General features: G+C 33.2%; 1 protein-coding gene across 1 annotated transcript; it reads right to left on the bottom strand.

The window, feature by feature from the left end:
- Positions 1–4,661: 4,661 nt before the first annotated feature.
- Positions 4,662–14,065, bottom strand: LOC128178458 (carbonic anhydrase 2-like). Its single transcript, XM_052845626.1, has 8 exons — positions 13,873–14,065; positions 13,356–13,466; positions 11,733–11,927; positions 10,700–10,818; positions 10,081–10,173; positions 8,472–8,586; positions 6,831–6,940; positions 4,662–5,626 (listed from the first exon to the last, which is right to left on the bottom strand). The coding sequence occupies exons 1-8, from the start codon at positions 13,955–13,957 to the stop codon at positions 5,513–5,515; spliced, it is 942 nt and encodes a 313-aa protein (XP_052701586.1). The 5' UTR covers positions 13,958–14,065; the 3' UTR covers positions 4,662–5,512.
- Positions 14,066–18,201: the final 4,136 nt, after the last annotated feature.

Below are 18,201 nucleotides of genomic sequence, written 5' to 3'. Positions count from 1 at the left end.
GAACGAGAACTGAATAATTAATGCAGTTTTTCTCGCCAGGTTTGTCTTCAGGTTTACCCTTTCTTTGTTGAGGTAAAATGTCTCCTGCCTTGGGGAGACTGCCTCACATTCAGTCATCAATAATGCATCGTGTTGTACTGTTTAGATTTGCTTTGGGTATGTTTGTCTCCCTAAGTCAAAATGCACTTTTAGCGATGTAGGATAAGGGAGAATAATAAATCAGTATGATGTATCCCCTGATTAAGTGTCCCCTGTGATAGTCGCATTGGGAAATGTAGAACTAGTGCCTTTTCAATGAAAACCTTAAAGTTTCTGTGTAAATTCGTTTTTTTTTTAACTATTTGTCATATATTGGCCGATAACATTTGTTTGATATTGAATTGCATACCTACCAATATTTGCTGAATGGGTCATTCAAGAGTACTATTAAATATGTACTCTCCGTAACAATCGTTTCCAAACATTCCCAGTATATCTTATAACAACATCTGTTTTGTTTTCATTAATTATTCAAAAGCAAAGGTTCTTTACAAAGGGGGATTAAGTTTCCCATTTATCCAACGGCTGATTATAAATAGGCAATGTTTCCTTATTTAGAAACAAAAAACATCAGGTATAAATCAGAATTAAAATTCAAATTGATTGAGAAAAAACGTCAAATAAAAAATCTTGACTTTTCACCTAATTACGCGTTAAGATTCGCTGCATATATCCATAAACATGCACAAAGCATAGGTTTTTTTTATTTGGGGCGTCAATCTACTTCAAACATCAAAAGTCTATAACTATATATATACAGCATGATTTATCAATCAATAATGTATTTTATTAATAAGGAAATTTTAACTGGATAACATAGACACATTGTACTCAGCTAGGTTTACATACACAGTGCAAGGCAAAAGCAAATTCTTTTTAGACATCACTGAGTTCTCTTTACCACCTTTATATGCGATATTTAATTTACAGAAAGTTGACAGAACAGAATAGAATTGTTCACAAAGAATTGAGATCCAATGACCTTGGAAAATCCGAGTACATTCTACTGACTATGACATACGTAATGTACAATTTACCATTTTTGAGTAAAAATTTATTAAATCATTTCTAAATCATTCTCAATAAGAAGTTTAAACATAAAGGTAGGTAAAGTCAGTAAAGCATTTGATTGAAGAGAAATAAATCAATTCAAATAGAATAATGTACCGATGACGTGGCAGTGAAATATGATGTGTCATTCAGCACCTTTAACTGTCAAAGCCCAATGTACCAACCACAACAGGTGCTATCCATGCTAATGTTTAAACAGGTGTGCTTTTGTCTACAGAATATCGCGTGTCGAAGCACGAAATGATGATAATACTTATACAGTAAAACACGCTTATAACGAAGTGCCGGGGAGGGATGATTTTACTTCGATATAAGCGAAATTTGTTATATCTGTCATGTTTACACTTGTAATACAGCCTTGGGGAATGAAATTCACTTCCCTGTAAGCGTCAATTCATTTTAAGCGTGTTCGCTATAACCGTGTTTAACTGTATAGGCATTCTGCAACTAAAACAATGTATACCTTAACCATTTTATCACGTGGTTCGACACGCGAAATTCTGAATTTAACTAACGCCATAACCTTAAAAGGTCTTTAAAGAAACACTGCTTCAATTCTTTCCACCATTTTCAACCAAGATTTTATAAAATGCATTTCCAATTATTGCTAAATATTAAACGGAAATAAGATATTTGCAGTACTACATTGGTTTTGTATCATTTGTTAATATCAATCTTTTTTTCATTGAAGTCATTCATTGATAGAGAAATTGTTGTCTAGGTATGGCTCATTTAGATACTGAAGTTAGAAAATTATGTACTTCAACTTTTTCTGGAACAAGCATTCTGGAGAACACTTATGTGTCTTATTTCAACAAAATATGTTCAATTATTCTCAGATAGATACGCTTTCAATTTTATACTTTCTAAAGTTTGAGTTAAGGTGGAATGTTCCCTTGATAAGAGAGATAACTAATAATAATAAATGATTTCACTTGGTTTCTGTTAACCCAAAATTATTAAGGCATGTATCAAGGGAGGAGGTGCTGGGCCCAAACTTATGTTGAAAGGCGACATCTATTTAAATTCACATATAGAAAAATAATTTGAACTGAAAGGACTGAACCCAAACTGTAAGTAAGAGGCAAAACAATAACGACAAGATTTACGAAAAAATACAAGAAACTAACAAAACTGACGAAATTTTTATGAGGTGGGATCTTTACTCCCCCCCCCCCCCCCCCAGGACTTTTTCTTGAGTTATAACTACAGTGTATATCGTATGTAGGTACTAGTACAGTACATGAACAATACGTGTTTAATGTTTTAGGCCAGAGAATCTGTTGATGGAATTCCTCTCTTAATAGCTGATTCACATAGGTACGTGTATTTTTTTTTTGTGTGTAAAACATGACGAAGATAGTTTAATGACCACAAAGCATGTTATATCAATGACTGTATTTAGTTAGGTATTATGGCTTGCTAACAGAAACAAGAAAACCAAATAATAGTGTTGTATAAATAAATAAAAATGAAACATACTGAAAAAACTGTGATCTGCTCTGCTCTGACTGATGATATTTTTATGAAGATTAGTAAGATAGAAATGGCAAGCAGTTTTTTTTCTTATTTTCCAGTAAGGACTTGTTCCAATGTAATGTATCTTTACATAATCCAAATCTTTTCCTATTTGCCCATTTTCCTTAAAACATTTGCTAACATTATATGTATAGGCACTAGCTGTTGAGAAAAACTTTTTATAACACACACATATATATATATATATATATATATATATATATATATATATATATATATATATATATATAATATATATATATATATATATACTTGTTTCATATTTACATACAAAATGAGGAAAAGTTCAAAAACATTAACAGAATGAGACTTCAAAATTTAGTAAGCAAAATGTGCAGAAAAAAGAAAAACAAGCAAAAAAACAGAATTTAACAAGTGCGGTACTAATTCTTGTTTACCATTTAACAAAATTCACACTGCTAACGTCACCTTTTGATCAAATTTACGTCAGAAAGGGTGGGAGACATAATGATCTCAATTTACGTTTGTCACAAATTCAAGATAATATAGGGATAAGTTGTATCACCTCGAAGTGTCATTGTGCAACTAAAAAAATTATCAATCAAGTCCGATAAATAAATAACGTCACTGTAACAATATTCAATTTTTCATCCATAGCGTTTTGAATTTTCGATAACGATTTTTACGTACGTCGTTCTTGTCAACATGTTAAGAAATGGACAAGTAAAATGGGAATATGTTTACAAAATAAAAGTTAAGAAGAACTCTAGGTTCAAAACTAAGTGGAGTATTCAGTAATAATAATAAAGAACAGTTTTATAGATTAAAGGGGACCTGGTTATAGCACTAAAGGACAAGATCTTTAAAGCAATTGATTGCAAATGATAAAGTGAAAGTCACTACAAATAGATGAACATAAGAAATATTATATGTTTTGATTCTCACCCTCAGCAATACGCCTCCTCTCTGCTAATCGATTATTTTTGTGAAAAATACAACAGCTCCATTTTTTTTCTGTAATTGATTACTGTTTTTCAGGAAAATTGAAATTTGATACACAAAATATAGTATATGCAACTGACTGAAACATTGAATTACATTTTTGCGGAAATAATTATGATCAAATATGTTTTGTGAACAAGAGGCCAACAGGCCTTGACGGCCACCTGAGTACCATAGCCTTTAAGTCGACCTGTTTGCATTTAAAGCTTTATTTTACAGTCTAAACCCTAATTCGAGATTCCTCAGACTGTTTTCACCCACTTTTATTCTTTGTTGTTTGCAAACAGCAAATCCATTTAAAGATAATGTGGAAATGGGGCAAGAGTCAGAGGAGTCTCGGATTATTTATAGTCTATCTTGAGATAGAAGCCAAAAATTGTAAACGTTTGGTAAATAGAGACCTGCAGACCTTTAATGGTCAATCGCAATCTCTTATGATATTCACAGTTTTATATAAAATCATATATTTATAAAGCATGGTATCGTAGGAAACGGATCTGATATAAAATGAAATATGTTGACGGACTACTTTTTTATGATATAAGCTCTAGACTAAGTAGACCCTAAAAAATTTAAACGATAATCTTTTACAGATGCTTGTTAAAATTTATGCCGCATTCTAATTTGCCAAAAGAGACTAAAAGTATAATTCGCCTTCTTGTAATTTTTAACTAGCCTGCTAACATTTAGGCCAGCTTATTCTGTCTCAAACAGAACGCCCACAGAAATGGGTTTTCTTTTTGCAATACGTATTCCAGTTTCTTCACCTCGATCATTTCTACACTATTTTTCAATTACACCCTCGTCCTATTTGTTCATTCTAGACATCGCTGATATGCGTGACAAAGAGCAGAATCATTTTTTAAAACACAATTGAAATTGGGAGAACACTTTTTCCACCTTAAATTATGATGAAATAATATTTTCTATACAATATCCCATGGTCATGTTTAGCTTTCCATAACTTCATTTACATTGTAGTCTCCATATGCTATGATCTGTGTACAAACGTAATCCTTAGTTTCTCAAATTAAACAACAATGGGAAAGCTGCATTATATTGTATTTATTCTTTTTTACAATTTTCTTTAAAAAATATTTGTGGGAGAGTCAGAAAGTACAATGTATTTGTTTTAGACATTTCTACACACTTGGACATGTACACTTTTACTTGGATCTATATAGATATATACCTTGTTTGTTTTAATTACAAAACACAATAAAGCATAATTACATAGCACAATAAAGCATATCAAAAACACACTTCGAAAAACAATTCAATGAAAGGTTATGTGTCCTATTAAAAGATAAATGATTTGATGAACAAGTAACATGTATGCTAAGCAGGGATATCCTTAAAAATATAATGAACCTATTATGCAATATCAATGTATTTCCCGTGAAATTCATATTAAATCATTGTACGCCATTGGTGCAAACACACCATCAGGATACCCGCAAGTAGATAAATATTGCAAAGTGCTTGTTACAACATACCCAGCAGGAATTATGAGGGAGTATTTCCTAACTGAGAAAAACAACATCAACTTAAAAACATTGCAAAGCTTAATATCAATACCCTATACCCTAAATACCAATGCTTACCAGTAAGTCTGTGTAAATACCAAAACAAAATAGAAAGTTGTGCATAATAAATGGCTTGATTCTTTTTAACAATCAGTAGGAGCAGGGCTAGTGGTGATAAAAAATGGTGACAGACTGAGGCAAACCATCGAGGAATGGTATCCATATCCCCACAAAACAACAAGAGTTCTGTCATATGTAAAAAAGAGGTGTTGTTTTTTACTGGATTTCTGAGCAGTTGACCATATACTGAGGTAATAGGTCAATACTAGTGTCTGCACTGATTGTGGGAAAGGTCACACGTAGTAGAGAGGGGTCTATGGCCCTGTAAAGGAGGCCCTCACAGTTCGCTGATGGATCGGGGTAGGGGGTCTGTAGTTGTCCATCATACACTGACCCTCGGGGAATTTCAGCTTCCTCAAAGCATCCATCTGGAATACAGGATAACATAACAATTAGCACTTCTGAAGTATGCTTCAAAAAGCTGTTCTTCTGTAATGTATACTCTATTCAAGATCTAAAAACATTGCGTAATTGGTCATCTCTTAGCAACCTTACATGTAAGAATAGATATATATATTCATATGTTTACCAATATCACATTCAAGATTAAATTATCAAGTTTGGTTGGTTTATATTTCATACAATTTTTTTTCTTGCCAAAATTTTAAATAATATCAAACTGATCTGCTATACTTGCCACAGATCTTGCAAACAACAAAACCAAAAAGTTAACTTAGAATTGACTCATGCACTTCACCATTTGTTTATTACCCAAGACACATTGAAATTTAGGTCCATCATTGATAAAGAAACACATATAAAAAATACCAACCAATATTTCGACAGCAGCAATTTTATTGGCTATTTGAAAGGTCACTCTGAGATGACCCTGTACGAGATGTTGTTACATCTTGTATTGTAGAGGAGCAATTTTACAAGTCTTATTTTAATCAAATTGTTTTTCTATCGTTAATATATGCTGAATTTAGTTTTTAGATACCCAATAATTTAATTTCTTCTCATAGACACTCGACAGACTGTGCAATAATAAGAGCTTCACAGAAATCTTCCGTTTACTTTGTACGCTGTACATGTCCATGAATGAACAGATCAGGCACAAGTTCCAAGGTACTAATTCAACACTCATGAAATATCAAAGGCCTATCATTAGGCAGTGCAAACTTACATTGGCTAAAATGATAAAACAGGTTGAATATTCATAAAACCTGAGGGTCTTCAGTCTTGTCTATTTATTGTGTTCTCAGGTGCATTTACACTGTTTATTTTATGCAAAATGCTGAATATCTAAGAAACTACCATATCAATTTTTATACTACATGTTTAATACCCCAGTACCTATGCTTTTAATCCATAAATCAAATACTACAGAACCTAAGCTGTCAAACTCCTTTAGAATCTATAAATGATGCCTAACCTGTACATCATTTCAATGTTACATAAAGTCCCTGTACACCTACCGGTACCTAGTTTTGTTCATTCACACATGCATCACGTCCTTGGTATGTTTTAATCATTTTTGATTTACAAATTATATAAATCTAATTCCCAATATTGAACTCTCTTCACAGTGAGGATAGTCAACACCCTATAGCAATGTTGGTACAGAAATACCTGTTGTTGTGAGATTTCCACAGGCTCTTGGAATATGATCCAAGTGACACTTTCCAGCAGAGGGGGTGTGGTCAGTGATCCTGGGTACGTCCAGTATCTAGTGAGGTCATCTGTTGGAGAAAGCTACGTCTGTTAGTTCTCACCAGATGAACATGGTTATTTTAACTCACATTGTATATTATTTTATCTCCTGTTATACAAACATTTATAATGTGTATACTTCATCTATTTTTTCATTTTTTACCAGGATATGAGTTAGTTAGTCAGGTACCTTGGAGGATTTCATATTTCTAATACTTACTTTTGAATATTTTTCTACATAAATTGAAAAGATTATCTGCTGACAATTGAAAATATCTTTCTTTGCCAAGTAACAAATCCTAACCACTAAATCACTCTTAACAAAACTATGTTTACAGAGAATGAAGGGAACCATAATCCACGTCAAGACCATGTTTCACTAATACACAAGTTCTTACCATGATAATAGAATCGCCTCATTGGTTTCATATTCATATCACATTAGGAACATTGATAAGTACACATATTTCAGCTTTACAATAGACAGTATAAGTACAGCAGATACATGTATATATTTATTTTGAAATGACATAGTAACTACAAATATCACATGTATATAGTTTTTAAATATTGAAATCTAAGTTACTTGCTTCATACAGATATTTCCCTTAATTGTTAATCCTTTATTTTTGTACTACATAACACTTCAATTAATTTGAACATTACCTAAACAATGGCTAGACATAGTGTCTAGATACTAGACATACCCCTCAGTACAGACACACCAGCTACACACCAGACATACCCCTGCATACAGAGACAATGGCTAGACACCAGATATTGTCTTGATACAAGACATACCCCTCATTACAGACACAGTAGCTAGACACCAGACATACCCCTCAATACAGAGACAATGGCTAGACTCCAGACATTCCCCTCAATACAGAGACAATGGCTAGACTCCAGACATTCCCCTCAATACAGAGACAATGGCTAGACTCCAGACATTCCCCTCAATACAGAGACAATGGCTAGACTCCAGACATTCCCCTCAATACAGAGACAATGGCTAGACTCCAGACATTCCCCTCAATACAGAGACAATGGCTAGACTCCAGACATTCCCCTCAATACAGAGACAATGGCTAGACTCCAGACATGCCCCTCAATACAGAGACAATGGCTAGACTCCAGACATGCCCCTCAATACAGAGACAATGGCTAGACTCCAGACATTCCCCTCAATACAGAGACAATGGCTAGACACCAGACATGCCCCTCAATACAGAGACAATGGCTAGACTCCAGACATTCCCCTCAATACAGAGACAATGGCTAGACTCCAGACATTCCCCTCAATACAGAGACAATGGCTAGACTCCAGACATTCCCCTCAATACAGAGACAATGGCTAGACTCCAGACATGCCCCTCAATACAGAGACAATGGCTAGACTCCAGACATTCCCCTCAATACAGAGACAATGGCTAGACTCCAGACATTCCTCCAATACAGAGACAATGGCTAGACTCCAGACATTCCCCTCAATACAGAAACAATGGCTAGACTCCAGACATTCCCCTCAATACAGATTAAATGTCTAGACACCAAACATACCTTTCAATAACTTGGCGGCATCAAATGGCTCCTCCAGTGCTACTGATGTATGAGCCTCCACCAGTCGAGAGCAAGCGTCTGTCAGCTTCTTAAACTCAGCATGTTCAGAACCAACCTGAAGCAGTAATTTTTCCCAACATATCAAATTATAATAAAGGTTGTACAATTACAAATTCTGATTTATATGTGCTTGGGAACATGAATTCAAAATTTTTTTTTGCAAATAAAAAAAATTGGCTTGACAGACTTTATGTTATATTAGAGTCAACCAGTACCCACTTTAAGGTGGTCGACTTAAGTTTTCACTGCGCATGTTTTTGCACATTTTCGTAAAATACAGTGTATTTATACTTTTTTGATGTGATATTGAACACTGAACATAATGAACATACTTAACATAAAATCATGGAGATATAGTTTTAAGGTAAATTTAATTTTTTAAATGGTTATTCCATTTTGTTGGTGAGTGTTGGCATTACGCTTTTGTGACATTATGATTAAAGAAGCTCTGTTTGAGTACGTTTAAAGAAATAACATAAAAAAAGTAAAAAGTGTACGCCTTGAAAATTTGACACACAGCATTTTGCCATCTTCAGGATTATTTTTCTTAATTTTTTAATGAATCCATTATACGAATCTACATTTGTAATGCACCAAATTATTAGCAAAATTTGGTGCATTTTTATGTTTTGAGATGACCCCTGTTAAAAAAACAGATGATCAAATTTAGTATTTTTTGCATATACTAATCACATATTACAATTTGAGGAAAATTGCTATCAAAGTGCTTTTTTTTAAATCTGCTTTGAAGGGCAAAAATGACAATTTCCCATTATATATATATCTTAAAGTAAATGTACCTGTATTTTGAGATGGCCCCTTTAAAAAGCAAGACAGAAAATTTTCTTGAAACTTTGGAAATATACTAGAGCTAGTGTATATTAAATATGGTTCAAAATTAAAGGGTTTTGCTCTTTTAGTTTTTTCGCAAAAAAAAACCAATATCAGCCTCCATAACTATAATTTGATTTTAAATGCTATAAACTCATGTCTTGTCCAAATCTTGTCTATAACCTTTATCAAACAAATAATAATTGAATGATAATTAATCATTTTATGCTAAACAAGATACAGAAACTTTCAAGAATTGAAATAAGTTTGAATACCTCTTTAAGATTCCTGAAAAAATCTGATGGTTATTTACAAATATGGGCTTACTGAACATGAATGGAAATTATGAGTAAATATTTGGATAAAATGTGACTGCCTACCTTTTGACTGTATGGTTTTACATATTATGTATCATTAAGAAAGAAAATGATCAATAATGAAAATGATGAAACATTCAGGCAAGGAAAGATAATTCATTTTCACTATCATTCATTATCATTGATAGATTTCACAGATCAATTCATAATCTTTCATAGATGTAAAATTTAGTTCAAAAATGGCTCTAACTCTAGTAATAGTGCATGTACATTATAAAAATTAAGCAAATGCAAGCAAGCATTACATTTTTTAAAAATTCTAATTGTATTTATAAAACATATAAGATTAATATATCAATAAAAATAAAGTTTTACTGCGAAATACAAAGAATTGTACTTACTTTCACCATGTAGGTCACAACGGAGAGACCATCAGGGTGATACGCCGCCTCCAAAAAATTGCCGTACTTCAGATTCCAATGGACCAAGTGCCACTGTTAATAAATCAATTCAATGGTTTATTGACATCACCATATGTTGGCATACAGTCAAAATGAAATCAAATGACAGACAAAAGAAAATTATAACATAAAGTCTACAGCATGCAAGACAATTTTATACAATACTTCATAGTCCCTGGTAATCTAGTCGAGATTTAATCTTCACAATTAAGCATTAATAATCAATAATTCATACAAAACACAAATGATGAACAGATTTTATTATCCAAATGCAGTGAATTAAAGCCATATTCCTATCGTTTTCCTTGGATTGCCTTCTTGTGTGCAATTGGTTTTATCGGCTACAATTTCGTTCATCTTACGCATCTAACTTGCAAACTGACCTATGCTCAGTGAGTCTTGTGTACACTGTTGTTTGAGCTATGTTGGCGAATTCACACTTAATGCAAACACCCATTCATATTTACTGAACACAGCCATTATGTTACATGTGTATAACTGGGGAAGCTCTTTCAACACAAAGCCCATTTGGCTGTGTGAAATCTGTCATCTTTCTTACCTCTGCTGCATACAGTTGGCCATCGATTGTATGTTCTGATCCTTTGTTATTAGTGGAGCCCCAGTGAAGATGAAACTGTTCAAAATGAAACCTATCCCTCAGTGGACCTCCAGTTACTTCTGAAAAGAAGAAAAGCAATTAACGGTATTTGTAGAACTTCATTTTATTCAACACTAAAACATTGCTTTGAATTTTTTCCAAACAATAGCAAAAACCTTAGAATGAAAATTTTTTCATGGTAAGCAAATAGTTGTTTAAAGAACTGCGAACGCTAACGCCCGTTTCCCGCCTACATTTTACATCCAAATATTTCGGAATTTCTGACAGATATTCAACAACTAAGTTTTCTACTAAAAAATATAATCAAGTCCAAATCAATTTATATCAAAATAAAATTTGTAATCAAATTAATTATCTTAAAACAAAGGTTTTGCTAATGCGGGGTCTTAAAAAATTTCATTGAAATCGGTCTCTATGAGTGAGGAAAATATTTTTTAGCGGCCAATATGTGCATAAAAACTTAATAATAACATATTTACGATATATATTAAAGTAAAATTTCATTTTAATTCATATTTGTTTATTATTTTTCGAAAGTTTACAAAGCAAAATTCTTTTTGTGAAATGTATTTCGGTCTGTAGACTTATGTTCCCCCACGTGAAACAACAAACCCTTTGGTAAAAATATGCTAAATAACAATAATTAAATCCCCTCAAAAGGAATTTTTGTTTCACGGGGGGGAAAGATGTTTTAAAAAACATTTCTGTTTTCCGTCATTTTCTATTATGAAATGAGCTATTTTAACTCAAAATACAAAGTTATCTCTCTTTGTTTGACCAAATCATTTATATTTAATGAAAATATATTTAAATGTTTACATTATAATAAAAAAAATAAGTTTGATTAAACAACTTTCAAAAAATGACTTTTAGTTAGGCGGCTAGACAATGCTATCGTTCGCAGTCCTTTTGGTATATGTAATATTTCTATTACTTGAGTCTCAAACTGAACAATAGAGCCCCTCCCCCATACCTGACTGCTGGTTGATGTCAATTTTCAGGGACCGCCCTGTGTTGTGTACCTTGGCTCCCTGACACACACCATAGCTGAACTGTAGAGGGTTGCTGGCAAGTTCTGGGTCATAGCAGACTTTGTCTGTCTGGATGTCAATAGGAGACTGTTGGCGTCCGAGTCCCTCAGGAAAATTCTTATGCCATGTATCTGGTCCTTATCAACACAAATTGCAATAAAGGTTGAGTTATGATCTTTGCTTTAAAATCAAATTTTAGAAAAGTACAATCTATGGTAATTAATGTCTATCAAATATTATCAATTCAATCAAACTTTCATGTAATATATGTGTGCTTTTGATTTCCAATAATCCATCAAAATGACAAATTTACTCATTTGCAATTAAAGGGGCATGGTCACGATTTTGGTCAAAAATTATTTTTTCAATTTTAATGTTTACAATGCTTCAGTAAGGCATTTTTAATAGGCAACCAAAATTTGAGTGCCATTTGTTGAGTTATAAGCGAGTTACAGAGCTTACAATTTCTCGCTATGTAAACAAAGCTTTTGTTCACATTTTGAATGTTGAAATGAAAATTCCAGTTTTAGAATGTGTTAATCCTTAGGAACTGTTTATTTATGCTTAAAATGAATAAGAATATACACAAATCAGCTTGAAAAAGATTTCTTATTGGTATATTGAACCTACGTAAACAAAAACAGGGCACGAGCCTTGTTTACATGACAAAGAATTGTGAGCCCTGTATCTTGCTTAAAACTCATCAACTTGCACCGAAATTTCATTTGATCATTAGAAATGCATTCATAAAGCATTGTAAATAATAAAAACAGAAAAATAAAATTTGACCAAAATCGTGACCATGCCTCTTTAAAATAAAAAAAACGACAATCGTATTACATGTATAAGTAACTAAGTAAGTAAATGATAAATTATAATGACATGTGTTCATAAACAATTACCAAGGTATCTTTATAATATCAAAAGAAATAAACTTACGACACATCAGATCTATATATCACTATATACATGCAAATACAAAATATTATAAATTTTGGAATTACTTTTTAAACAAAATAATAATTTTCTTCAACACGACTGGGGGGGGGGGGGGGGGGGGGGATGTGGTATTTACGCCCGTCTCAATACAGCTCAATTACAGTTAACACTCATCAGCACCTTTATACCCTAGTTCTGGAGCCGTACAGATGTGTTTCTTTGGGACTGAGGACCTGGGCCATCTACCTCTGACTGTTTGGTAAGCTTTAACGGTAGATATATATAATGACAAATATAACATTAAAATGTCTGCACATGATTATCATGAATATGCTGAATATAGGAATTTGGTAGTTTACAAGTTTGGGAAAGAAAGATTAAAGAAAACAAGTGCAACTCAAGTCTTACATGTTAAGTAATAAAAGGCATAGCCAATGCTGGTAAAGAATTTGGTTCAAAGTTTTCAATAAGATGCACAGTCTTCAGAAAACATCATAGCTTAATACCTTATGCAGAACATATAATACATACTTAATCGTTTAAATTAAATATAAAATATAAAGCAACCTATTGATAGAAATCCATAGGTCGATCAGGCACCTGTGACTATGTTTGGATATATGTACCTCTTTTGTTATCATATCCCCAATTGGACAGTTTATCATAATTCCATGGTTGTCGCTTTTGATTGTTGCCAGAATCATGAATACAGCGCGCAAAAACAATCAAGTTTTTACCTAAAAAAAAAACACACAGAAGTTTATGTAATAAATTTTAAATATAAATTCAATATATATTTCGGTCCTTTTTTTCTTTGCATTTTTATGGATCGTGTCCATGTATCGTCTGCATATTACATGTATTATGAGCGACGTATGCTACATGTCACTGATATTTTAAACAGTATATAATGATATTAAATAGCCCTATTTAATTAAATTAACTAATGGAGCAAGCAAACAGATCTAGAATTATAAAGAAATGTTTGTCCTGCACGGTGCAGTTTATTTGTGTTGGTACAATGCATAAAGTTGATGGTGACCTTCTACTGAAAGTCTTACGGTACCGCCATTAATTTGTTAATCAGGGGTAGAAAACATTGAAATACAGCTATGTCACCCTCTTCCAATCAAAGGATCTTACTTGTTAACCTCTTGGAATGGTATTTTGGACTATGGATTGATAACGATGCCACTGCATTCAAAAGACTGGATCCTAATTTCCTCATTGCGGACTTTTTGTTACTGCTTCAAAATTCCTCTTCACGTTGGAAAACAATTTTGACACGACTTCTGAGCCGTTCTGTAGCTCTAAGCGTTGAAACGTATCTCCTTTTTGAGAAGAGCATTTTTAAAAGGGAACCAGTCTACTCTGGAGTTAACGTTGTTTTAACATTTTTACAACGTCAGACACGTAGCATCAGGGGGATCCGAGGGCCTGATCTCCCCCCCCCCCCCCTCCACTTTTTCTTGCAGCAAACATTTTTTTTTATACATGAACATATTAAAAAAGTATAACGTTTTATCAACATGGAGCGCCCCCCCCCCCCCACTTTTTTGGGAGCATGTAAAATATTGAAATTAAATGAATGCCCCCCACCCCCCGCTAAGGATTTTCATGATTTTGAGAAGTTGACTTTTTTTTCTTCTTTTCGTTTTTTCTTTCCTTTTTTGCATGTCAAGAGTTTTTGGATGATTTAAGAAACTGATTTTCCCCCAAAATTGCATTTTTTCTCAGTGTCATTTTCAAGTTGAACATGCTAGAAATCCATATGTTTAAGTAATTTAGACGTTCAGGTTTGTGCACAGGCACCTTACTTTATATATTTTTCTCATGATAAAAAAAATACTCCGCTTTCCTAATAATACACAAGGTACCCATCGCCGCCATCTAGGATTTATTTCAAACTGGCACATCAGCTGGAAGTTCTGCTTGAAAATCAACCGTAAAATTATCTGGCGATCCTCTCCGTCTCCTGATCGGTCCCTCAACATCTAAACTTACAACCAATTCAACCAAAACGGTCCATTACACCTGTCATTAAAAAAAATAACCCCTCAAAGCAGAGTATTTTTTTATTATGAGAAAAATATATAACATCAGCTAGGTGCCTGTGGTGTGGAGAACCCTAAAGTTGTTCAATATCCGTTCGAATCAGGCTTCTCTTCTTTTTTCTCAATTTAGTCCCAATACATCTTCGCTAGCCAAGGGTTTACGATCCACTCTGCTCCTCTACAGAGAGGAGCAGAGTGGATCGTAAACCCTCGGCTATCGAAGATGGTCCCAATAGGGACTGCTGAGAAATGCTGGAGGTAAAAGTAAATATTCTTTGATAAAATTAAATGTTGAATGATTACTTTATAGAATTTTATTTTATCAATATTACGATCTATTTTACTTTATATACATTTAATATTTCACCTCTCAACCCTTTTCTTTTCAAATGTTTCAACAAAATTTTAAGAGCTCCATATCATTTAAATATAAGGGTTAGAAATATACATGTTTATTGAAATGTTTATACTCAAGAATACTTTGTGCAATTTATGAATGGGGCTTGAGAGACGTCGTCCGAGGTGAGATAAATGTGTTCAATGTGTGGATGGCTGGAGACCTGTGGCGGTCATTCCTTGGTTCAGTAGCGGGCATGACTTTGCAGGGTAACAGTTACTTGATCCGCATTAAGTCCAGTCTGTCTGTCACATGGGGGCTGGACCCTGTGTCTGTCACACGTGAGGAACGCCTCACCAACACCCCCAACATATACCAGATTTGGCTCTCGCTGATTTTTTAATGGTGCGAAATTAATTTGATTTGAAAATGTTATCGAAACTTTTCCGTATTTAGTGTTTGGAAGAGTCCGTAAATTTTCATAGTTGACCGAAAATTCCTGTTGAATACAATTAGTCTCGAGTCAATCTCGCTTGCTTTTGAGCATTGCAAGTTATACAGTGTGATCGGGGTTTTTTTAAAATTATATTTTCAATTCATATAAATTGGAATTGTTAAAATGCATGGAAATGTATTTTAATTTTAAATTGTATATTATCAAAAGGATTATACCAAAAGGCATTTGCGGAATTTCATTTGCCCATTTCATTTATATAAAACAATTAATTTCAACATTTTTTCAGACTCTGATTTAGTACTGTTAATGGAATGAAAACACATTTTGAATTTCTATGAACAATTTGATAATTTTCACATTTTAAATGTTGTTTTTACTGTTACATTTTGTAAAATTTGTATTTACACCCACCAAGTAAATGCAAATTTTACAATATATTTGTTCGTACATTTTATATAGAATTAGAACGTATTCGACGTTTGGCCACATATATTTTGTAAAACGGTGTCCTCAACTTCATCCTTCAACACTTTAGATTGTCCTCTCTCTTTACATTATGTCCGAACATTCTCCAGCCATAGCTTAAATTCCATGACAACGGATTGTCAGAGCGGCACACAATCACGGCCGTAGCTCGGTCACTCCATCCTTAAAATAGCGAATTCAGAAAAGGGTTGTTTTTTTTTTTTTTCAAATGGACCATTGAATATAACTGTACGTATATATACATGCACGTCTTTTGCTCGTTTGCTATAACTTATGTATAAGGAAATGCTGGCTGAAAAGATTTTGACAGTTTATGAATGGGTTAAATATTGTTCAGTTTTTCCTAAAACCTCAACTGGAGACAACTGCTATTAATTAAAACACGAACTTAGTCGCATCTTCAAAGGGAACTGGGTTTATTTCAAGGATTATAAAGTATTACCACCCCTCCCATCATGTGTGCTTCACGCTTGTCTGTCAGGGGACGAGGAGAGGACCGGGGGAGTCCTTTCGATGCCCGACCCCCGGCCAGACACATCAGTCCACGGTATCGCTTTCGCGGCTTTTTGACATTTTGAAGAATGAACCGTGGCTTTTTAATGGACCTTTTTGACGCGTCCAATGAAAAAAATCCATCAGTCAAGAATCATTTTTTTGTTTTAATTTCAAATTTGTTCCCCCACTTCAGTGACACCCCCCCCCCGACACCCGTGCTAACAGTCGAAATTTAATAGAAATTGAGGGCTTTTTAATCAATTGTTGTAAAATTAATACATTCTATACTTTAGATTTTAAGAGCGTTGGATGGAATTCGAAGTTGCCATTTTTTTGTTATTATTTACCTTCTTATAAAGAAAACTCCTTTATCAAAATATAGGAAAATACTTATCATTTTTGAGAAAAAATATTTTGATTTTTAGATTTTTTTTTTATTAGATTCAATGTTAAATCATTGCCAAAAATATCGTATGTGAAAGTTTAAGCCTTCCTAAACTGGTTCTGACGTGCTAACTTGCTATATATTCTCCATTGTTTTATAGTGGTGACAACCTAGTGCGATTTATCTACTTTTACATTTAGCCACAATGCATCGTATATTATTCAAAAAAATATTCTAAAAATTAAGGTTCTCACTTATGATATATATAGAAAGCTATCTCCTTGATGTAGTTCAAACTAAATGTGTGATGACATATTTTTTAGTATACTATTCAGCATCTTTAACATATGTTTGTTCACGAAAATTCAAATATTGTATTCTAGACTGTGTACCGATGTCATCATCTGATTTATACTATAAAATACCCCCATCAATCTCGGAAAGTTTTCGCGTATTTCGCGAATTTTTCTAATTGTAGTTTAAACAAAATTTATTGATATTTTACAATAGTAGGTACATGTATTTGGCATAAAGTACAATAAGATTGGGAAACAAGCCAAAAGGCTTATACAAATCCCTCTCTTAGATAAGAAAAAATGTGAGAGGTGCAAATTACATGTATGTATGATTAAATGAAGAATCAGAAAGCTTATATAAAAGAGGAGAAAAAGACATCCAATATACATAACAATCAAGAGTAGACATTTTGACATATGCATGAGTTTGAGAGTTGGAATTACAAGTGCATTTATTTTCAAACTAGTGAGCTAATCGACCCACGAACGTATAACTACATGTTATACTATAAGGAAAACAATACAATTATGTTCAGAACAATTTGAAGTAAAACACCAAAGGAAATAAATGTATGAAATACATCTCTGTATAAATATATCCTAGATGCTTTTACATATTTAGAGAATATAATTAAGTACAAAAAGTGTCGAGGTTACACTAGGTACCCTAAAATCGTTTACTGTCGATGATAAATTTTTGAACCATATAAAAAATGTATTTATTGTCATTATCGCTAAGATTGGGAGACCCAAAGAGTAATAGGTTGACATTTGTTGAATCTCGAAATTTTGTTAATTGTTTCACAACGTATTACATTATAATTTGGGCAATATAAAAGATAGTGGTCATTACTTTCAATTGAACCACATGTACATAATGGGGAGGGGCAGAGGTTTCTGCGGAACATATAAAGTTTCAGGCCGCTGCACTCTAATCTTAACTGGGTATGTAGAATTTGTCC

This window comes from Crassostrea angulata, chromosome 3, assembly GCF_025612915.1.
Source record: "Crassostrea angulata isolate pt1a10 chromosome 3, ASM2561291v2, whole genome shotgun sequence".
Lineage (NCBI taxonomy): Eukaryota > Metazoa > Mollusca > Bivalvia > Ostreida > Ostreidae > Magallana > Magallana angulata.
The sequence above is the reverse complement of the archived record's forward strand: the minus strand, read 5'-3'. Positions and strand labels throughout refer to the sequence as shown.

What these genes read in the sequence shown, in the direction of transcription:
- LOC128178458 (XM_052845626.1), bottom strand. Translation starts at nt 13,957, where the DNA reads ATGAGGAAATTAGGATCCAGTCTTTTGAATGCAGTGGCATCGTTATCA. An exon ending in TGACATCAACCAGCAGTCAG is followed by an intron (nt 10,819 to 11,732) that starts GTATGGGGGAGG and finishes TCTTCTTTTCAG; the next exon opens with AAGTAACTGGAGGTCCACTG. An exon ending in TTGTGACCTACATGGTGAAA is followed by an intron (nt 8,587 to 10,080) that starts GTAAGTACAATT and finishes TTACTGCTTCAG; the next exon opens with GTTGGTTCTGAACATGCTGA.